Source organism: Podarcis gaigeae (assembly GCF_964106915.1).
Source record: "Podarcis gaigeae genome assembly, chromosome: 1".
Classification (NCBI taxonomy): domain Eukaryota; kingdom Metazoa; phylum Chordata; class Lepidosauria; order Squamata; family Lacertidae; genus Podarcis; species Podarcis gaigeae.
In genome coordinates this window covers 56,873,192-56,897,129 of record NC_139678.1, presented here as the reverse complement: position 1 = coordinate 56,897,129, position 23,938 = coordinate 56,873,192, and the positions used below count along the sequence as shown (strand labels likewise).

Below are 23,938 nucleotides of genomic sequence, written 5' to 3'. Positions count from 1 at the left end.
TCACAAAATGGCTGGACAATGACAGTCACATCTAAAAGCAGAAAAGCAGATAAGAGCACAAAATGATGGTCCCAGTCGCCTGACAAATTGGCCTGCAGGTGGCGGGGGTGTGGGGAACTGGCCTACCAGGTAGAAAAGCTTCCCCACCCCAACTTAGCATTATGTATGAACCCTGCCCAGCAGTTTGCAAACTTTGGTTTGTTTTAATCAAGCACTCTTGCTTAAGCATGGTTTGTTGGGCAACCCCATCTCAATTGTTCGCCACAGTACAAAGGTACAAGGCAAGGGCAGTTAGAAAACAAGGCAAACTTTGGAGAAGCAAGCCATCTGTGGGACAACTCATGCTTAAATTGAGGTTTGCTAAGTAAACCATGGCTTAGTTTTATGTGTGGACCAGGCTATTCTTTCTTCAGCACCTTCCAAAGTATTATTCTTGTTATTGTTATTATCATTATTAGCCATTGTGTGCCAGTTATCAGACTTCATCAGCCTGCTGGCCTGTGTTCCTTTGGGAAGAAGAGCAGGATATAAATTTTAAACAAACAAACAAAATATTCTGTATAGCAATGCTAAGCATTAAGTGAAAACACAATAATTCAAATCAAGCTCACGTACATTCACATTCACAGGCATAGGGATGTATGTACTCACAGCTTTCACAGCGGTTCCCAGTATAGCCAGCAAGGCAAGCACATTTGTAGCCACCAATTTTATCTAGGATGCAGGTTCCGTCATTCAGGCATGGAGAGGAAGAACAAGCTGGAAAAAAGTATAAGGAGGACCATAAAACAGCTTCCTTCACCTCTTTCATCTCTTATATGCACAGCCATCCCGGTGTGAAAAACTTTTGTAAGAGAACGTATTTTCAGTGAATGTTCCTGTTTTTAAGTGGTAATATAGACCTGTGCTGTGAAGAAAATCATTTTAAAAGTTCTTCCATTTACCAGAACTTCTGACCTGACTAAGCCTTATTCTTCATGGTGAACAATATTTTTCTCAAAGACAGGGCATAGGCAGAGTGGCCTTATCTTCGCAAATTATCTAAACCTGGAACTAAAAAAGCGCAATAGACACCCCTGTGGTTTTCATATAGATCACCTGAACTTCCTTTGCCACCTGGACCCCAAGGAAATTAGGACACAGCCAAGACTTGACCCATTATGATTTCAGAAGCCTAGAAATAAATGGGCAGGAAAGAAGCCATGGAAAAGGAAAACTGTACAACCCACAGAGTTGCAATTACAGCAGAAGACCCTGCAGAGACCAAAGGATTATGAAATGTCAGTGAAGAGATCTACATGGGCAGCGAGAGATCTGAGCAGGGGTTTAATGAAGCTGATGTAAGCAGGCAGTTCCCAGCAACAGAAGTGCCAAAAGTTGAAAAACAAATCTCCCCAAATGAAACTATATAACAGCATACTTTATAGTTTCTACAATGATTAATAAAACCACCCCTTTTTATTTTCCTTAGTTGCAAAGACCCTCAGGCAGCCTGATCCTAAACATGAACCCTCATATGTTAGCTCCATTCACTTCAATGGGACTCCTGGTAAGAATGCTTAGGATTGTGGTCCTAGCCAAGGATATCACCTGATCCCTTCTGGGCCACTGCACAGTCTTTAAGTGCTACAACCTGTTCTTAGCAATAAACAGGAGGACAGCCAAGGAAACTCTGTTCATCTTGTTACACTGATCTCGGCTACCCCTTGAGGTTTTTGTCCAGAGAAGGATTTCACACTGCTATATCTTGTTAAATTTGTGCTGCCAGAGGTCTCCATCCCACAGTCCCCCCCCCCAAGCCTCTTCACTCCCCATGCAAATCACATTCTTTCCCATAAACAGTGTCAGCGGCCTTGCAAAAGAGAGCGTTTTAAAAGCTTTTCATTTCAGCTGCACATTAGGCCAGGACAGACTCACAATAAGGCACACAATAAAGCTTCCTTCTAAAAACTGTAAGCCCTCCATATCCCACTCTGCATAGATTACCACTGTAGCAACCACCCAATCTCTAAATAATTGCTGCTAAAAATGGGGCGGAAAGAAAAGTAGATGGCAGCAGCAGAATACTAAAAGGCTCCCGCTGAGCGGAGGAAACAAGATCCATTCATTCTGCCCCGTATGGAATACGTTAGTCCCATGAGTGTGGGAGGCCTTGCTGCAACATACCCCACACCAAGTTCAATTTCACAGAGCCGACTCTTGTTTTTCCTTTTTCCTTTTTTTTAATAGGCTGCTTAATTAACACAGTGCTACTTATAGCAACTCCTGTGATGGTACTCTTTGCACTTCATGCAATAACGAAAAGAGAAATCATGATACAGAAGATCAACCAGTAAGTAAGGTGTCCAGTCTGAAGTGATAACCCCCAGTGGACTGAGAGTCAGACTTGGGAAGGTAGAAGCCCATGGTGAAAGCCATATGCAACATTCCAACTCTACAGTTCTATGATCCTTACCAAGAACTTAGTCTCTGGGCTCTTCAAGATGACCTGTTTATTGAACATTCATCCTGATTTGCTCACATAATGCTTATATGGAAGCTAGACTATGTCTGGTCCTTATTGAGCATCCTTTTTGATTGGTTTATGAGGTAGTTATCCTATTTGCTTGTGGGATATTTTGGTGTCTCCCCATTAATCATCCATACCTTAAAGTGCATTTCCCCATCACTTTCCTAACTGCAGAAAGTCTGTTATTTTTAAGTGGATTTCTTCTGCCAAGGCAACAGAGCACTTTGTTCCACTGTAATGCTGCCAACCTAAATTTCCGGCACGTGCTTGAATCCCTTGCACAAAGCCTGGACACGCCCTTTGACAAGTAGCTATTCCTCAGGCTCAATTTCCCTCCAACCTACCCTTCCCCTCCATGAAATGAAATGGTCAGGCAAGCAGACCCACAAACCTTAGAGCTGGAAGGGGAAAAAAAGAGGACAGGGACTTGGAACAGCCTGGCATAGCTTTATGCACCATATATAGAGGGGAGAAATCTCAGAGGCAATCAGAATAATCTAATCCCCCCTTTGTTAATTCACTGTTTTATGGCCCCATAGCAGTAAGGTTCTAACTCCTGAGATCAATTTTCAAAGGATTCTACAGCTACATACATATGGAGAGCTAAGGATTCAGAAAGGGCTTATCCACACTTACTTTTGCTCCACATTTCTAGACACAGGTCTGGGCTTTCCAGGTCCATGTCTGCATGCTTTTTCTTTTGCTCCGAATTGCCATTTACTCCGATTCAACAGTAAATATTGGGTTTTCCTAGGGAAAGCAGCAGGGCAAAATAAAAAGCACAGACCTGTGCCTAGAAAGCACAGGGCAAAAGGTAACCGTGGATGAGCCCTAAATTAGTCACATGAACAGCAAGGGGCAATCTTGCGAGTAGAATGAAACAGGACCATATTTCACACTCGTTGGATTTTTTCCCTTCTAAATCATGTGGCTAAACCACTGCAAGGGATATAGTCACACGATTACTTCAATAACTCAAGACTTTTCTTTTCACCCAGGTAGCTGTTGGGCATGCATTTTATACTTTTTCATCCTACTTACCTGTAATTTCTTCAAAGACGGCATGAAACCCATCAAAGTTCTTGGAACCATCTGAATGGAAGAGAACATGGAGAGAAGGCCCTGTGCTTCGGATTGGGAGAGGCCTGTCATTCCCACAGAAACGCTTAATTATCCTGCTATCAATGCTGTCCCCATCTCGGATCTCCACATAATCATACTGGCACATGTAGTCAAACTCCAGACTCAGCATAGCAAACCTTGGACACAAAAGGAGTGGAGTTTTTTTTTTACAAATTCAGATGCCAAAATTTGTCTGTATTTCTAAATTACTTCTGTGCTCCTAAATGAGAGAAACAAGCCTCCCACCAAAGCGCTTCCTTTACACCTTCAGTTTCACAAGATAGCCTTCATAGATAGCCTTTGCTACTGGCAAAGGCTTCCCACATGACTTAGGCAAGTAAGCAGACACTCCTCTGGGTGGGCTGAGTTTGTAACCAATCCTGTGGCCCCAACGCTATGCCACTGCCCTGTCCTATCCCCATCCAAGCAATGCCAGTGTTGGGAGGGTGGCTGCACCCCATCAACCACACCACTACAGTTGAAAACCCCTGCACTGCTGCAGTAAGGTTTCCCACTTACTCTGCCCCATGCCCCTGTGTGGGACCCTTTAAAGGTCAAGATAAATTGTGATGCTTTGAGGATTCAATCAGGAATGCTCATAAACTCCAGTGCTCCTGGTGGGACGCATAACAGCAGGATCAAGGTGGACACAATCTTCCATGCAACCTGACCCTGACCTCATGCATCCCACACAAGTGATATAGCATCACATTCCTGCTGGAGATGTGGAGACTTGAATCCCCAGTCTATTCCTCAGTGGGGAAAGGATTCTGAGAGGACGCACAGTTGCTGCCTCCCTCTTTGCTTCTTCACAGGTAAGTTTTCTTGGGGCCAGACACAGGGAATCACTTATCTCCTTAAAGAGGAGATAACACCATATGCAAACAGCATGCTCACTGCATCATTTCTGACACAGAAAAAGAAATACAGCCAGGGTTTTATTTATCCAGCCGGAACTAGCTGGAATTCAGTTCCGGCACCTCTCAGGTAGTCACCATTGCCATTCTAAAAGAATGAGGGAAGCATTCCAACACCTACTTTTCTAGAAAAATAGCACTGAATACAGCCATTTTTAGTCCATTAATTATGATTAATGTTAATGTTTGGGGGAGCAGAAAAACTCCACTGGAAATCCCTCTAGGTTCCAGGGTTGAAATACTAGCCTGATGGCTGAACACGCCTTAAATATGTACATAAACTTGAAAAGAAGGATCTGTAGGCTGAAATGCATCTCCCACCTACCTTAACTCAACAACAAAACCAGGTTTAGCATGAATAGTCCACTCACAGCGGGCATTCAGTGGATAACTCTCCAACAAGATCTGACCCTTGGAAGCCTGCAGAACCTGACCACATCCTGAAGGGCAGGGAAAGAAGAAGGTTTATATTAGGCTCTGTGAGGGAACACAGACTCAGAAATAGCTCAGAGCTAAATGGACCAGTGGTGCAACTCAAGATAAGGCAGCTTCATATGCTCATATGTCCTAATCTGTGAGACTGAGGTGTGTTCAAACCAAGATCTGAAACTACAGCTTGTTGAGCTGACTGAGTTAAAAGCAGCTTCCTATGTCCACCTGGACAGCCACAATATATAGATGGTGAGCCTTCTGCTCAATGTGATGGGTCAGAAGCGGTGTCTGCACCACCTCCTAACTTATAAGAAACTACACTGGGAAATCAAAAACGATTGCCCAAGCTAGAATTTAAATCTATTATTTTAGCACTGGTTGGTAATAGAATACAGTTGTGCTCTTCCACAGCTCCTGGTTATTTCAGCTTCCTGGGCAGATTGTCCTCATTGGTAAATAGTGGGATTCATTGCCATTTTGACTTTATGTCTAGGTATCAGGTATCAAAGTCATATTACTAGCCTCTACAACATCTTCCATGTTGCTGCTGGAGAAACATTTGGCATGCACCCAAGTATTAGGACTGATGTGTGGCAAGACAATCTCACAACTGTATCCCCATAGGTTCAGACTCAGGTAAACTATCAGTACACATTAGATTTGTTCAGAACTTCTCATCTGTGTGTTCCCTGGATGAACAGAAGGAGAGGGTTTGTTCAGTCGCCCCATTTCCATACCCTCTATGTCAGCAAACGTTTTGAGCAAGGGGGCCGGTCCACTGTCCCTCAGACCTTATGGGGGACAGGACTATATTTTTTGGGGGTGGATGAACGAATTCCTATGCCCCACAAATAACCCAGAGATGCATTTTTTAAAAAAGGACACATTCTACTCATGTAAAAACATGCTGATTCCCGGACCATCCATGGGCTGGATTTAGAAGGCGACTAGGCTGGATCCTGCCCCTGGGCCTTAGTTTCCCTACCCATGTTCTATGTGTTCAGAGAAGATATTGCAAGGGAGATCTGAACAAACCACAGTTTTTAGGGTTGTAGGCAGGCTCACTATATTTCCCATGTGTGCGGGAGATGAGCAGTGGCCTGAAAAAGCTCAGCCCATGAATGGTCCAGCTTTGTCACATCCAGCAACATGCCATGTGCCATAGCATGATATTTCCTCTTTCCTGCAAGACTCTACAGTGTTAAGACTTGCCCGTTCTAATAAAAGAAAAAAATCTCCTTTTGTCAGTTTACCCTCAATTACCCTCAATTAAGTGCACTCTGATGAAACGGAAAACAAGCTCGGAAGGGTTCATCATAAGTGTTTCGTTCCACACCAGGGCTTGTTGGTTCCTGATGTGAAAGCCTGGAGAATTAATTACTTTGCCCCCATGGCTGTCATTAAGATGCTATTGGGATATGCCAGGATCTGCCGCAACGTACATGATAATGCAGCTTCCCACAGTGGAGAGAGGAAACCTTGCCCTGTTGCTGGCTCCTACCTCAAAACAACCTGAAACAAAGCTGCAGGAAACCTTCTTCAGAAGGATTGACAAGGTCCTTGAATCACCTCAGAGAACATTCCCCTTTCGTTACAAGGGGGCTTTTGAGTTGCCTTTGTTGCTCTTGCCTTTTGACGAGAAAGAACTGGTGCAAAGAGATGTTGGCGTGCCGGGAATACTGAGTGCACCTTTCTCGGGAGAACATTATGGTCTGAACTTGCAGAAATTCCTGCCAAGGAAATAGGACTGGCCAACAAAGCAGGTGGTCCAGAGGCTAAAGAGAGAGCCATTCAAAGAGTGCCCCCAAAGAAACAGGCTCATATTTGCCACAAACTTTTGCATGAAGCATAGCTGTGGTGAGATGTGGATCTTCCATTTCCCTCCGCCATCTCAAGCTCTCTCAGGAGAGGTTTATGTAATGCCCTGCCACCTCTCTCTCAACAAACGATTGAGCAGCCAGCTCCACCATTTCCACTCAAAGGGATCTTTTCTCTCTTGCCGAAGCCTGAAGAAGAGAAAGACCTGGAAAGTTCTCAAGAATAATTTACACCCACAATGGCAAATCCTGGCAAATACTTCCTTGCTTCTGAGGAGTGGAGAGGGAGGGAAGAGTGAGAAAAGAATCCATTTTGGAAGACTGTCAGCACCACTGTGCCATCTGAAAAGGAGGGGAAACTGTTTTCTGGGACACACAAAAATTCTTGCTTGAGGCAAGAGAGAGAGAGAGAGAGAGAGAGAGAGAGAGAGAGAGAGAGAGAGAGAATGATTGTTTATTCCTTTCAATAATTGTAATTTACATTCTATGTTTATTTAAGGTCACCTGAGAAAATTCATGGGCAGATAGATATCAATAGGGGTGGTGGGTATTATTACTTCACACAATCCATAAATAATTTATGGGGTCCACTGCCTCAAAATGACTTTGGTGACTTAAAAAAACCAACCCTATCAATGTGTATTATTCTCTACGGCTATATGGGAACTCTTGTTAAGAGGTAAATATGCCTTATTTTCCACTATGTCCACTAGGACTTTGCTCTTCCACCAGACCATATGCATCTGATTCATTTGTATAGTCTTACATAGAATATGTAAGCCAATCACACTGCCCATGGTTTTCTCCCACTTTTGATGGGTCCAGAGCCAAGTCTCACCCAGTCTATTGCCTGGCGTCATTCAGGGTGCCCCTATGCATACTTAAAGAATGGAATCAGAGTTGGAAGGGACGCCACATATCATCTAGTTTAACCCCCTGCAATGCAGGAATCTCAACTAAAGCATCCATGACAGATGGCCATTCAACCTCTGCTTAAAAACCACCAAGGAAGGAGAGTCCACAACCTCCTTAGGGAGTTTGTTCGAACAGCCCTTACCGTAAAAAAGTTCTTCTTGATGTTTAATTAGAATCTGACATGCTCTCTACACTGTTGTGAGGAACATAAAATGCTGCCTTACGCAGACTGCTGATCCAGCTGTAGACACTGTCTTGCCTGCAATGACTAGCACTGGCTCTCTGGCGTTTCAGACAGAAAACCTTTCCCAGCCCTGCCTGCAGATGCTGGGGATTAAACTGCAAAGCAGATACTCTATCACTGAGCTACAGCCCTTCTAGATAGTGCTGAACTACAACTCCCATCTGTGACCACTGGCCCAGAGCTGAGGCCCAACCACCCATGCTCCCTAAATATCCCTAAATCTGTTCTGGGAGGTTGGAGGGAACCCACAGAAGAGATTTACCTGCCCTGAGGCCTGTGGGTGTAGGGCAGCATATAAATTCAATGAAATAATAATAATAATAATAATAATAATAATAATAATAATAATAATAATATAATAGGTGCACAGAAGTAGGAGCAGGGAAAGTCCTGTTGCACAAGCAGACCTTGTTTCCTGTGCACTCATATTTCTAAGAACTCTGCTTCTCTCTCCCCCTGTCCTCGTTTCAGCCATAGCCACTACAGTGGTACCTCGGGTTACAGACGCTTCAGGTTACAGACTCCGCTAACCCAGAAATAGTACCTCGGGTTAAGAACTTTGCTTCAGGATGAGAATAGAAATCGGGCAGCGGCAGTGCGGTGGCAGCAGCTAAAGTGGAGCTTCAGGTTATGAACAGTTTCAGGTTAAGAACGGACCTCCAGAATAAATTAAGTTCTTAACCCGAGGTACCACTGTATTAACCAACACAGACTGCTATGTCCGCAAAAGCAGGATATCCATTAATGTGGTGTGAACTACACTCAGGCTGTGAAACTCATAAAAAACTGCAGCAAAGCACACATCACAAACAAATACTGGTGGAAGAAGAAGGAGGAGGAGGAGGAGGAGAAGAAACCCATACACACACCCACACCCCTGGCTGGGTTTCCCCAGCCACTCTGGGCGGCTCCCAACAGAATATTAAAAACACGATAAAACACCAAACATTAAAAACTTCCCTAAACAGGGCTGCCTTCAGATGTCTTCTAACAGTCAGGTAGTTTATTCCCTTGAAATCTGATGGGAGGGCGTTCCACAGAGCGGGTGCCACTACCGAGAAGGCCCTCTGCCTGGTTCCCTGTAACCTCTCTTCTTGCAGGGAGGGAACTGCCAGAAGGCCCTCAGCGCTGGACCTCAGTGTCCGGGATGAACGATGGGGGTGGAGACGCTCCTTCAGGTATACTGGGCCGAGGCTGTTTAGGGCTTTAAAGGTCAGCATCAAAACTTTGAATTGTGTTCAGAAATTTACTGGAAGCCAATGTAGGTATTTCAGGACTGGTGTTATGTTGTCTCGGTGGCCGCTCCCAGTCACCAGTCTAGCTGCCGCATTATGAGCTTGGCACATAGTTGATGGCCATCACTGCCTCTTGTGGCAGCAAACCCCCACAGTTTAGCTATGCGCTGTGTGAAGAAGGGCTTTCTATTGCTTGTTCAGAGTCTTCCAATATTCAACTTCATGAGAACTCCATGAGTTCTGGTGTTACGGGAGGCAGGGAGAAAAACTTTTCTCCACTGCATGCATAATATTATACTCTTCTATCATGTCACCTCTTGCTCACCTTTTCTCTAAATTAAAAAAACAAACACTGTCATGTTTTGTTTCCTCATACATTTAGCTTAATGATGAGTTTCCCCATTAATCCATAATACTGAATATGCCTGGGTGGAAAGGAATCACTCTTTTTATATATTAATAATGCCTTTTTCATGGAAGAGCTTCTGAGCACCACCTTCTGGATAGATTGAGGTACTACAGTAATTTGTACACTGGAAGTCCTTTTTTAAAAAGCAAGGTTACCTAGTCTCCCCTATAGCCTTGAAGATATTTAAAGAACTTGACCCCTCACAACCTCTATTCCACATTGTGTCATTTCCTGCAAATATGATACAAACTTACTTGTTTGTACTGCCAGGCAGTGACTACTGGTTTTTGACACATGATTGCAATGGAATGTTTATTGCATTTGCCATTAACTGTTTTATATTGATGGCTTGCTTTGCTGTGACCTTAAATGTTGCAATATTCATATAACTAAACTGGATTATTTGTTGAATTGTTGCAGGTGGGATTCAACTAAATCGTTGCATCACCCATTCATGGCTCCCACCTTATCCAATATTCTGAACTGTGTCGGCCATGGCAAGGATCTGCATCCTGTCCTGGATAAGTAGCTCTTTGGACCTAGCCATGCATCTCCTTGATTTCCACTGTATTCAGTCTTCCCTCCGCCATATTTGAAGCAGTACCCTTTCCCCTATTGGGGAACATGTCTCTTAACAATACTCACTCATGCAATCTCCTCCATACCAGCCTGCTCTGCATTCTGCGCAGTAGATGCCCTTGATGTAGAAGTTGTCTAGCGTTCCTCCCCAGGATCCATTGCGACAGGACTTACAGTTTTCAAAAATCATGCAGCCTAAAAAGAAGAGAAAAACCATCTGGTGGGTGGAAGGCTATGTTCAGTTTTTTTCTGGATGGGGAATGACATTCAGAGAACATTTCTGGTCTGATTGAACAGACCTTGGTTTGGAAAGTGCTCTGAACCACATATATGTGATTTGTTTGTGTCCCCCTGAACCCTCCTAAACCGGTTCTGGTCTTATCCCCAAGCCTTCAGTGTGGATTATGGGACACAGCAGGATGCATGTGGGGAAAGGAGAGGGAAATCCCTTTATTCTAGCACAAGAATTAATTGAATACTGCCCAATATCTCTGAACATTTAGCACTGTGTTTGAACATTCATAATCTGTATCTCAGTCTCACAGGACAGTTGGAATCTCACAAACACACCTGGCTTTTATATCAAAAATACAACACTGCACAAATTTCAAACAAATTTCAAATTTAGACCTAGTACGAATTGAAACTGCTGGGCATGTACATTGGGCTACAAAGGAGCAAATGAAAGTGGATGGCAGAGATAATACACGACAGCATACAAGCTGTCACATCCTGTGTTTGCTCTGGACAGCCAGAACAAGTGATAAAAAAGACTGGCAGCCTGGTTAGATTGTAGCTGGAAATGTATAATATATCTAAATCTACTTATAGTTCCTTGGCTTCAAGACAGAGGAGCTGGAGGATTGGGCAAAGCTGTTGGCCTATATAGTACTTCCTTTACTAAACACTATCTAGGGAATTTGACTATTTCCTTGGGATAATGTCAAGTAGCAGGAACTATATGGTTATATGGTGCTCTAAGAAAAGACAAAATTTGCCCTCCCCCAAATATTTCTTATTTTCACAATAATTTCTTTTGGTACAGTTGCATTTTAATGGATCTTCTCAGTAGGTACCCATATAGACAGTGCTTTTTTCTAAAATAAAAAATGTTTAGGGGTATTCTCATTTTCCTACTCGTATTGAAATACTGCCACTCAAAGAGGCCAAACTTAGATTCACAAAATGTTTAGGGGTATGCGTACCCCTCTGTATGCCCAGAAAAAGCACTACATATAAATATAGGTTTTATTATTGGTACTATAGCATTAGTAATAGTGTTATTTTGTGCCCCCTCAGCTCAGCGCCCTGTGTGAGGGAAACACCTGCACTGCCCTAATCTGGTGTTGCAAGTAGACTAATGACCCAGGGTAAACAATTTGGATCAATTCCTAATAGAACTATTATCTTCTTGGTTCTACTGGCTGTTGCTTCCTTATCCCTTTGTCTTTATTGTTTTCTTATTCCTTTTGCGGAGTCTGAGCTCAGCAACTCTGTTCCTATCTTTTTAAGTAAGGCAATGTGCAAGCCAGGCCTGGGAGACTCAGGAATTAAAAATCTTCATCTGGTGCTGAAGCCAACAATGACTTTACTCTCTGGAGGGCTTCCAGGCATACACGGTGAAATCCTGGAAACTTTCGACTCTGAGCGTGAGTTTAAATTATTAGAAAAGGGGACATACTAACAGCAATATGCTAAATGCATTAACTTTCATCAACTCAATAAACCATTTGTATTGGCACCCATCCATCTCTGAAGAGAGAGAGAGAGAGAGAGAGAGAGAGAGAGAGAGAGAGAGAGAGAGAACCTATTCATCATCAATGTCTGGCAGACAAAACAGGCTGCACGCTCCACCTAGCTACAAACAGGGTCATTGAATAAAGATTTATGTCTGGTGAGAACACCCAAAAGGTGAGGGGGTTCAGATAAGGGCAATAAATCAACATACCTGGGTGGATTAGACAGGAGTCACACTCGTTGTCCTCATTCCTGCAGCACGGAATAGTGTAACCTACCACTTCTTTTCGCCCGGGGCACACACACTTTATCTGATCGTACTCACAACACTCCCGACACATGATATTCCATTCGGCTCCTGGACAATTTTCATTGATCACCGTATACCCTGCAGAAAAGCAAAGGGAAGGGGTGTGTGGGAGGGAATAATTCATTACTGGAAGAATGTCATCCATTCCGTTACAGCCAAACAACATATCAGGCAGGAGATCTGTGGTTTGATGTCCTGACTCGAAGGACTGTCATTTTGCTGCTATTCCTTGTTGTGGGAGACTCAGCAAAATGTATCTTGACTATCACAGAATCCAGGAATGAAAAGAGAGCACCTCAACCCCATTTCTGCATAATGCCATCAACAGGGTGCTAGAGATATTAAGAGGCAAACCATAGGCTTAACCTGACTTCTGCTTTATGCAACATTGTTCCCTCAGCTTGGAGTATCTAATCTAAGAAGAGGGTTCCAATTCACATTTCCTTCCAGCTTATGGTGTTTTCCGGAGAAAATAGCTGCTGCGATGCATTTGTTTCATATGACATACATTATTGTTGTCAGATGACAGATTGGGAAATTGTATAAACACTGAATTATATTTTTGCTGTTGCATCCTTATCTTTTTAATGGTTTACCTGTTTAGAACTGTAGCTGAAATAGAATGCTATTACTGTTGCTACTACCTATCTGAGTATTGCAGAATATTTGTATAACCATTATTTTTTAAACAGTACCGAAGGTTTTCAACTTGGCAGGCGCTGCCAACCCCTCTTTAAGAAATGCCAGACTGAAACTGCAAAAATTGTGACTGTTGGCTAAGAAAGTAATTCTGCAGATTCCATCTTCCTTCCATTGGCATGCTGTCTGCATCCAGCAAATTGAAATTTAATGAGCTGACAATTCTATCAGGGTGTCCCTCAACCAAAAGACAGACCTGAGGGCTGTTACTGTGGAGCCTGGAGATAAGAGGAGGTTGCAGAGATGAATAGAGGAAGGAATGTAACAAGACCGTCCTTCATTTTTGTCAGCAGCAGAGCCTTAAATTTCCTGTTTTATGTTCATTTCAACAAAACTGCTTCAATCTGGATTACGCCTTCCACACACAAAGTGATTTAGAAAAAAAGTACAAGTTTCTGGCAAAATTAGGCACACTGAAGTCACTATGAATAAAAACATAGGAAGCTGCTATATACTGAATCGGACCATTGGTCCATCTAGGCCAGTATCATCGACACTGACTGGCAACAGCTCTCCATAGTTTCAGACAAGGAATCTTACCTTGAAATACTGAGGGTTGAATCTGGGACCTTCCCCATGCAAAACAGATGCTCTACCACTGAGCACTATTTTTCTAGAAAAAGAGGTGCCAGTGCTTACCATGAATTTCTCTCTTGTTCTCTTAAAATGGCAATGGTGCCCATCTGAGAGGTGCTGGAGCTAAGCTCCTGCATCTGAATAAAGCCCTTGGTAGGATTCTTCCCTAAATACAATCAGATACATGTCTAATTAGAAGTAAGCCCCATTGAGTTCAGTGGGACTTCCTTCCAAGTAAATGTCCATTGTGCTTTTATGAGCTAACTGATTCCCATGGAATCTTCATACATTATTATTATTATTATTATTATTAGTAGTAGTAGTAGTAGTAGTAGTAGAATTTACCCATCCTAAGGCATAACCTCCAAGTGTACCTATTTTCCAGGGACAGTCCTGGAATTACAAAAGCCATTCTACCTTCTGATTTGATCCCATAATGTCTCCATTTCCCCTACCAGGGCCGCCACTGAGCTCTGGGAAGGGGATGAGCCAGCATTATGCAGCTGTTCTATAATGCTGTATAATAAACTCTACACAAAGGATATGTTGGTATTCATGGAGACAGATAGTCAGAATGTATGGGCTGTTTATTACACCAATGGCTATTAAAAGTTAGATTGGAATTTTAGACCCATCCTGGTTTATAAGTCAGGTGGGTCCATTTTTATTAATAACGGCTATAAAATCTGGGTGACAGGCTGAGCCCTGTGATGTGGCTTGCAACAACTAATTGGAGGGTTTATTCATAGTATGGATCACAAATATGAACCAGGTGAGGCTTTGTGATACAGAATCGGTTTGGATGCAGTCTTCCAATTATGAATGAACACTAGAGGGCTGCTAAAGCAGAGCCTCTTTAAACAAAGCAAAGAAATAATGCAGAGCTTGTTTTTTGCACTGGATGTCTTGGCCTCAGAATTCTATTGAGGAAAAATCCCATGGCAGCTTGAACTCTGGTGAAAGTACAGAGGGGGAAAAAACATACCACAAAGGGTTTCAGAACGTCATAAAGTACACAACTGACTTCAAGCTATAATGCTTCCTTTCTTCATAGGAAATTGTTTCATTTTATCCGAACACACAAGTTTCACATTCATTCCCAGAAATCTTTTTATTTGCAGCAAACAGCACTTTCAGAGGGAAATAGACACTCTGGAGGGCAGTATTTGGCCAGAAAACAAGACAAAGAGGGAAAATAAGAAGAAGAAGAAGAGGAGTTTGGATTTGATATCCCGCCTTTCACTTCCCTTTAAGGAGTCTCAAAGCGGCTAACATTCTCCTTTCCCTTCCTCCCCCACAACAAACACTCTGTGAGGTGAGTGGGGCTGAGAGACTTCAAAGAAGTGTGACTGGCCCAAGGTCACCCAGCAGCTGCATGTGGAGGAGCGGAGACTCGAACCCGGTTCCCCAGATTATGAGACTTCCGCTCTTAACCACTACACCACACTGGCTCTCCAATAATAACCCCTTCGCAGACTGCAATCCCAATTGGTATCGCAGGCCCCAGGCTTGTTCCCCTCTATTCCAAAGAAAAAACCATGGCCAGTTCTAAGCACAATAGCAAAAAACACCTCAGTGAAACATGGAACATTTAGTGCTATTAAGAACAACCCTATTGGATAATGCCAAAGGCCCATCTAGTCCAGCATCCTATTCTAACTCTGGTGGACCACATGTAAGCAGGACCTGGACGCAATAGCCCTCTGCCCTCACTTGTGATTCCAGGCAACTGCCACCCTGAGGGATCCTGCCTTCAACAGTCAAGGTAGAAGCTAGCTGTCATGAAGTACACATTTGTTGGAAGAGAAGAACAACAGAAAGGACTCGCTGACAGATTTATTGTGTTTATACTCAGCATAATTCTCTCAACTACGTGGAAAGGTATTTGCTGAGCGGAGGTGGGGAGGAATGCATGTTTTCTTCTGGCTCCATGGTTTAATTATCCTAAAAAATGATTAAAAGTCTAGATGAAGTGCCAGCTTCCTTAATATTAATCTCAATCTTATTACACCAGTAAGGTAAGAAGGAGCGACTAGCTAATTTATTGGGATGGAACAAAGGGAGAAATGGCATTAAGTGCTGACATAAACATTTGCAAATTCAGTGAGCCAGGAAATAGCCATGTCCTTAATATGTGTGTGAGAGAAGCGATTCGATTTCCCATTGCTAGGCTCAGGCATTCTTAAACAGATAGGCACCCTTGTCTGTATATCACTGGCTTGAATCAGACTCAGCTATGATTTTTTCATTGAGAGAGACGGAGAAAGAGAGAGATGACTTGAGGAGAGGATAGAGGTTTGTAACATTATTCATAGAATGGAGAAAGTGGATAGGAAGACACACATCTTTTCTCTTAACACTACAGCCACTCAGTGAAGTTTATGGGCAGTAGATTCAGCACCACCAGCAAGAGGAACCTTTTCACACAGAGGATAAACAACTTGTGGGATTCACCAGCAAAAGATGTGGTGATGGTCACTATCTTAGATGGTTTTAAAGAAGGGCCTAAACAAATCTACAAAGTTGCTGTAAACCACAGCAGGGGAGCGGGCTTTTGTGCTCATGTCTTGTTTGTGGGTTTCCCACAGGCATCTGGTTGATCATTGTGAGGACAAGATGCAGGATTAGACTGGCCCATGGCCTGATCTAGCAGGCTCTTCTTATGTTCCTAAGACCTGTGTGATGTGAATTCCTATTACATATGAACTGGTTTTATGCCTCTGAATATCAGAGACCTTCCAGAAGCTCCCTCTTTTTTTTATTGAGCATTCATCATGATTTAACCTCATGATGTCACCAGGATGGTCACACATGATCATGCATTCAATAACATTTCTACCTGCAAATGTTTTTGGGTGGTCATACGGCTTCACTGCCAGTTGGTGCATCTCCTGTAGTTTCCTACTAAAATCCTGTAACATTTCATACCACAAATATTCCGTGTGCATGTCCCTCTTTCTTTGCACCATAGTATAAGAGTGCCCTCTCACGGCAATAATGTTTATAACACTAGGGAAGTATCACAGAACAACTAATAAAATGGAATGATGTGTATAAATTTACCACTATTGTACAATTATTGCATCAATGACATGTTGTACAATGCACCCCCCCACAAAAGACTAGTTTGGAGGGGACCATAATGTCTGGAAACCCACAGCAGATCCTTTTCACTCTGTCTGTGGGATCCAGTCTAGCCACTGGCTAAAAGTCTAGCCCTCCCTCTCCTCCTCTTGTACACCCTGACATCCATGCCACCCCCTCAATCTGCTCCAGGGGGTTGGGGGAAGCCCCAGAGCAGATTTTTTGATGGGGCCAACAAACTTACACAATGCTTTCATTGGATACAGTCTAAAACACGGGAGAACCTCTGCCAGCCAGTAGATAATGCTCGTTTGGACGTAACACTAAACCACAGTAACTCTGGTAAGATACAAATGTGCCATGTTTTTTTGTGAAATACTTCTTCCCTGGTTCTAGTATGTTTACCACAAACCCTCATATTTCCCTTTTAGCTATTTGAGGTGTTTGTTTCTTCTAATGGAGCAAAGCATTTAGGTTAGTAAATGTAGTATGTCATAAATGAACTGGAACCATTGGTAATGTTTCCATCAGTCTTATTTGACAGAAAAGTGTCTGTTTTTCTCATCATGGTCTGGGCACATGTAATGACTTCACCCACTGTTCCCTGTGCCAAACCACCAATGCAACTCTATGCCAAACTGCAGGCTCATGGAGCATGTGGCCATAGAATAGGTCCTCACAAAATGCTTTTTACAGCAATTTAAAGAAGTTAGGAACCAGTGGCTTTGAACAAACACTGTATCTCCCAGCCATAGCTGTCAACTTTTCCCTTTTCTTGCGAGGAATCCTATTTGGAATAAGGGAATTTCCCTCTAAAAAGGGGAAACGTTGACAGCTATGCTCACAGCTCTGACAATGCAAGTGTTCCAGTGTCTAGATTTGCATCTCAGTGCTTTTCAGCTGCTGTGCTAGAAGCCCTCTGCTGTATATGTTCTTATAAGGACCAAACTAGTTGTGCAAATATGATTACTGTAATGTGAACAAGCTTTGTTATGTAAACAGCATCACAGGGAAGCCTGGCACCTATGGGAATTTCCCTTGAAATGCAAAAAGCAGCTTTGGAGAGGCAGTTTTTGCTGGGACTGTAGCAGGGAGAAAAAGAGTTAATGACACAGCTTTCCAGTCCTGAGGTTGCTCAGGCTTCTCTGTGCCTGGTAATTACACACACACACACACACACACACACACCCCAAGTCTTATGGTGCTTTCTGGTTAAGTAAGAGCAGTTAAGTAAGAGCTTCAAAAGACACAAATATTCTCATCACTATGCTCCCTCCTATGGCTTCAATAAAAACATAGGAGGGTTTTTTAATTATGGCCATATAGGGAACATGAAGGTTTTTCTTGGCAGATAGAAGATGTGACATAAACTGTTACAGGGTTTTGTGTTTTGCTTTTTTTTACACATGACACAGCTTTTTGACCTCTGAACAAATCAGTTTGCAAGAGATTTTTCATGAGTTTGGTGGGTGGCCAATGTGTGGAATGTGATCCCTTAATCGTTGGTGCATTATTTTTCTACCTGATATATTTATATATATACATACATACATATATCACTGATTTTTGACACCCCCCCCAAAAAAAAATAATTCAGGCCCTTATGAAGAACTTATGTAATACATTTCCTGCATTGGAAGACCTGACCATTGTGTTCTGCTTTGTGAGTGTGACTCATTTTCAGGGGATGGGGGGGATGGACAGGATTGGCAGGAATATTGCACATACACAGATAATGCTTGACCCCATGGTACAAAACTATTTGTTTGGAATGCATCCTGGTGAATCATCTTTCCAAACCTCCCAAGAATCCCCAAGCAAGCTGAGCACATAAGGGTGTGATCAACATGCAGAGAATTTGTTTACTTCTGATGGAACTTTCCTTATATTAAATAGTCTGCACGCTCATGGAAGACAAGGGTAGCAAAGGCTTCTAACTACAATAGCTATGTTTCACCTCCACTGTTAGAGGTGTTGCACTTCTGAATACCAGTTGCAGGTGGGCAGAGTGTGACTGCACTCATGTCCAGTTTGTAGGCTTCTCGGGGACATCTGGTTGGCCACTGTGAGAACAGCATGCTGGACTAGGTGGGCCATTGGCTTGATCCAGCAGGCTGATCTTATGTTCTTATGTTGCATGCATGCAGACATGCTATTGAGACTGCATCTGCTTCTAAAAAGTGAACCTGTACTCCCTTCAGTTCTGTTAACTAGTTGTCACCATACGTAGGCAAGGGTCACACCCTGCCATGTAGCTTTACATACATTCCAAAGGGAACCTTGGCTTTTGGGAGGCTATATATACGGGTAAAATAATAGCATAGAACAGAAATGAGGAGCTTGTGGCTTTCCGTGTCTTAGAATCATAGAATTGTAGTGTTGGAAGAGACCACGAGGGTCATCTAATCCAAACCCCTGCAATGCGGGAATCACTTTGCTTCATGTGGGCTCGAACCCACGATCCTGAGATTAAGAGTCTTGTGCTCTACCAACTGAGCTATCCCTCCCATCATCCCTGAGCATCGGCCATGCTTGCTGGGGCTTATAGGAGTCTGGAGGGCCATGACTTCACCATCCCTGGCACAGAAGGTGTCAACCCTATATCACTGAAAGGCATGTTTTGAAGAAGGAAGATGAAGGAATCTTGTCGCCCACAGTGCTCCCTGCCCCTGCTGTTCTGCAGCGGCCCTTTTCAGACATTTTATCTAAGGTGATGCAGGCCAGCAGCACAGCCTGCAGCTGTGATCCTATCCCCACTCCACCCCCACCCCCAATTCTACATAGATCAATTTTTTTTAATCTCCCTGGGTCAGAAAAGCATCAGTCACTCTCTTCAGAAGTGCCGCTTGCTTACATCATGTTTGCCTCAAACTCCCTTTGATGCCTTTGATTCGATCAAAGAATTCTGCTGCACCTGCCAATCTTCTCTCTCCTGGCTCTAGGGAGATAAAATGGGACTGCCTCTGTGTTTTTTGCCATCTCCCTGCCACCCACTCTGCCTCAAGTAAGTCAAAGGCGTCCCATGTATTCTCATAAGTAAGTGTGGGATGGACGTCTCAGGGGTCTCCACACCTTTTTTCTACAGGATAAACTGGCTCTGGGATGTGGGTGTGTGCTGTGGGTTAAACCACAGAGCCTAGGACTTGCTGATCAGAAGGTCGGCGGTTCGAATCCCCGCGACGGGGTGAGCTCCTGTTGCTTGGGCCCAGCTCCTTCCAACCTAGCAGTTCAAAAGCACGTCAAAGTGCAAGTAGATAAATAGGTACCACTCCGGCGGGAAGGTAAACGGCATTTCCGTGCACTGCTCTGGTCCGCCAGAAGCGGCTTAGTCATGCTGGCCACATGACCCGGAAGCTGTATGCCAGCTCCCTTGGCCAATAAAGCGAGATGAGCGCCGCAACCCCAGAGTCGGTCACGACTGGACCTAATGGTGAGGGGTCCCTTTACCTTTACCTTTAAACTGGCTCTGCTTTGCATCCTCTGTAGTGTTTTTGCCTGGGTGAAATGCCATTGATCTCCGGTAATGGCTCTTGTTTGTCTGGATGGGGAACGGAATGTGTAGCCTATGGTGCAAAGGTAAAACTCACAGCTGTTGCTCTGCTCGCTTTTGCCTCTGTCCCCGCCCACCACTGTGTGGCCCCCAGAAGAGAATGAGGCCCCTGGGCTGAGAATCGTTCTTCAGTGGTGACAGGTGTGGCCTAGAGAGAGGGTGTAGTGGGGAGTCACTAGGGCCAGATGTGGAAGCTTGGAGGGCCACATTTGGTCCCTGGCCCCAAGATTCTTCACTCCTGTCCTAAAGAATTCTGAGAATTATAGATTGGTGAGAGCAAGTGTGCTGGAATAGATTCCTCCCCATTCCTTACAAAACTATGGGGTCCAGGTGAGAAGGAATGACTGTTACATAGTTTGTGACAAAGATGGAGACAAAGACCAGCATTGCAGCATTCTCCTGCCCCTGGCCCATCCCTCAACAGGGCTGAAACTGGACTTTATTTCACCTGGGTCAGGCTCAGTTTGGCACACACACCCATGCACATTTGCATACACACACACATACAGACTGGGAACCTCAATGGCACCCCTCTGGAGGTTTCACCTGGAGCAAAAAACCTGGCTAGCCCCCTGCCCCCGCTACAGCTACAGCTCTGCCCTCAGACATACACATGTAGAGGGGAGAGAAATGAAAACAGGAATGCCCTTACAGATTGAGGCCCCTTTTCTGTTTCTCCACACCTATCCATCACTATCCTGCAGTGTTTACTGTACAGCAATTAGGTAGAATCGGGGAGCAAAAAAATTAAAAGAAGGTAAAGGCAAGGAAGCCACAGTTGAATATCAGAGGAAACATTGACTATCATGCATCATAAAGTGACTCAGCAGGTAAAACTAATTGCTGACTCTGCTAGAGAGTCTGTCACTGTTAGGCTGCAGGGCAGCTTTGGCAATAGGAAATTAACCCAACAGACAAAGCTTATCCTATGGAAGGAATGCGGATTACTATCTGAGGAAATTAAATGCAGGGGTATCCCACAAGAATGTTCTTATCCAGGGATCTTTGCTTTCATCGCTGAGGTGGAAAAAGTTAGGGCTTATCTATGTTCCATGTTCACAGTGCCAGAGTGCTGTTGATGTAGCCTGAATTGCAGTATCTACATTGAAAACATCTGGGAGCTGGTATTAAATACTCCCAGAAGCTGCGTTTTTAAACTGCTTTGAGGAGGGCAAATGTCCCTGCTAAAAGAACAGTAGACCTAATAGCAGAGCAGGAAGTCCCAAGAACAGACCCGTCCTAGTAAGGTATTGGTCTATTTCTCCCTTGCCCCCCATTCCCCAGTCTCCATCATCATCGCCTTTGTCTGCACCAAAAAGTCACTGTGTATTCTCACAACCTTACTTTCTTCCTGGTTCATAGCACACAGCACTGGGGAGGTGGGAGGGGAATACTTTATTGTTCCTTAAATCAACTGTGTAACCAGACAGCTACACTTGTGCTATTATTGGATTGCTTCAGCACTGAAGGCACAAGCTTGGGCAGTAATAAACTGCAGCGTAACTAAGCCCTTAAGAGGGAGCTGCTCAACTACTTTCCGGAGGCAAATACAGAGACTACCTGAATTCTCTTGTATGCTTACCACAACCAGAGCTTCTAGACTTCTGAAAGGCCCCAAAGCAGAATCTGCTGGCCCTGGGGAATTGCCTAGGAAATCCATTTCATTTGACTTTAAATGCATTCAAGTGGAGCGCAAGACCTGATGCATAACTTTACATATGGAGTTATTTATACACACTATGAGCTTCGGTGTTTGGAATGCTGCAATGTTTACTTGGTACATGTGATTTTACCATCATTCTTTTCTTTAATGAGGCAGCAATCGGCAGGCTTCCTTACCCGGAGAATGGATGCTTATGTTCCTTATTTCAAAAGGTCACTGCTTACTCTAAAAGCCTAAGGGTCCCACAGAATGCCACAACGTGCCTTTTTATGCCAACATACTGTCCAAGGGATGTTGCGGATTTCCTCCTTTCAGATTCCAGAGTTTCCTGTTGCCCATTAGTTATTAAAAAGTTGATCTGGCCTTCCCACCCATTGCTCAGAAGGGTAACCTGCGAGGGACTGCAAAGGACTCTGGGAGCAACAAAAGGAATGTGAGAGGTGCCTGGGCTTCCATGGCAAAACAAGGTGGCATGAAAGCAGCGCGCTTTGGAGACAGTTCCGGCAAACATATATTGAAAGAAGAACTATTTTGGCACTATGCATGCCAGCTTGGCAGGCCAACATGCGAACGACAACCATGCAATAAAATAAAATAGCCCCTTTTAACTTCCACACTATTTCCCCTTTGAAGTAAAAAAAAAAAAGTTGAACAGTACTGGCAAAAGTAAAGCACAGGTCGGAACTCAAATCTGGCTTTTGTTTTGCTTGTCTTCCCCTCCTTTCTTCGGAGTCAGGCTGAAAAGGAAAATCTGCCTTTTGGCAAGCTAAACAAATTATACTTTGCTAAAAGAAAAAGGGGTGGTGTTTTTCTTTTCTACTATTTCAGGGAAACCTAGCAAGAAGTAGATTTCCAGCAGTGTGGCTCAGTCAGATCCTATTGTTTTCCTCCAAATTCCCAGGAAACTCGTCCCAGAAGGTTACAGGATTAATCCCACCACACGGTGGGAGACCAAAAATGCGCCGGCCTTTCTAGAAGGGGCGGGTGTCCCGCAGAGACCCGTCCTGTTAAGCATGCCTAGAAAGCGAGTCGCCTACTTACAGTACCTCTTGGCAAGCAGGAAATGAACAGGAGCTGCAAGAGGACTGCGAGTCCCAGGTGGGTCCAGGGTGCTCTCTCCATGCTGCTCAGAGTCAGGCCGCCCAGGGCAAGCGGGTGGCTGCTGCTCAGGGAAAGGCAAGGCAAGGGAGGCAGGCAGGCAGGCGAGCAGCTTTTGCTGGGACCTCTGCAAGTGGTGCTTCTGTGAAGGCTCTCAGATTTCAGACCTCGGCTCGGCTCCCCTCATCATCAGAAGGGGGAACTACCTTCAAGAGACTCCTCAGACGGCCAGAAGCAAGACGACGTCACCCCCCCAAAAAACCTCTCAGCTGCTCCTTTTAACTCTTTCTGCGCGGGAGGGGAGCGAGAGGAAGGGACCCGCTGGACGCCCAGCAACACACGCGTCGCGCTTCTCGAGTGCAAGGGACACGAGGTCATCGCGGAGGGGCGGGGAAACGGGCGGACATTGTGCGTGGGACAGCTCCTTGCGTATCTTGTGAAAGATACCTGGAGCGGGGCTGCATCAGAGCCAGCAGGGATCCCTCGAACCTCTTTTCTGTGCCGAGGTTTAATTCTTGACAGGGCTGTTTTGCATCTGAACATGTGCAGAATTCCAGAGAGACACAGCAGTCAGGAACCTTACTGGGCGCTTCCGGGCTGCTGTTTGATTGAGGTGTGATTCAATCACAATGCGGCAAATTTAAGTTGGAAGTTGAAGCTGATTTGGCGCTTTTGTGCAACAAACTCATCTCCCTCAATCGCTATAAGAAAAGTGACCTGAAAGAGAGGGATGAGCTTTGCATGATGCACCCAGATATAACAGCTAGCAAATCAGAATGAATGCTCAATAAATGCCCGATGTCATCTAACTTCCCCACAAACTTTATGCACACAAATTGGGGTGAATAATCAATAAACACATGGCCTGGAAGCAGCCATTGTCTTTCTTATGCTGGAGCAGAACAGCAACAAGAATCTCCTGACTCCACCCAGCTACAAGTAAGTTCAGCACCAACTAATAACTAAACTATTCAATAGGAACATAAGAAGAGGCTGCTGGATTAGGCCACTTGCCCATCTAGTCCAGCATCCTGCTCTCACA

General features: G+C 44.2%; 1 protein-coding gene across 2 annotated transcripts in view; it reads right to left on the bottom strand.

Moving 5' to 3' along the window:
• The window catches only part of PAMR1 (peptidase domain containing associated with muscle regeneration 1), a 44,507-nt gene extending 21,254 nt beyond the window's left edge, over nt 1-23,253 (bottom strand). Inside the window, exons 1-6 of one of the 2 annotated variants that reach the window (XM_083750258.1) lie at nt 22,845-23,253; nt 12,128-12,304; nt 10,246-10,374; nt 4,874-4,988; nt 3,551-3,768; nt 652-759 (exon numbers count right to left, since the gene is read on the bottom strand). In XM_083750258.1, the coding sequence (XP_083606384.1) occupies nt 652-759; nt 3,551-3,768; nt 4,874-4,988; nt 10,246-10,374; nt 12,128-12,304; nt 22,845-22,920 (823 nt within the window). In that variant the 5' untranslated portion in view covers nt 22,921-23,253. Of the gene's footprint in view, nt 1-651; nt 760-3,550; nt 3,769-4,873; nt 4,989-10,245; nt 10,375-12,127; nt 12,305-22,839 lie in introns of both variants that reach the window. The other variant, XM_083750259.1, reaches the window with a different exon arrangement.
• Between the last annotated feature and the right edge of the window lie 685 nt (nt 23,254-23,938).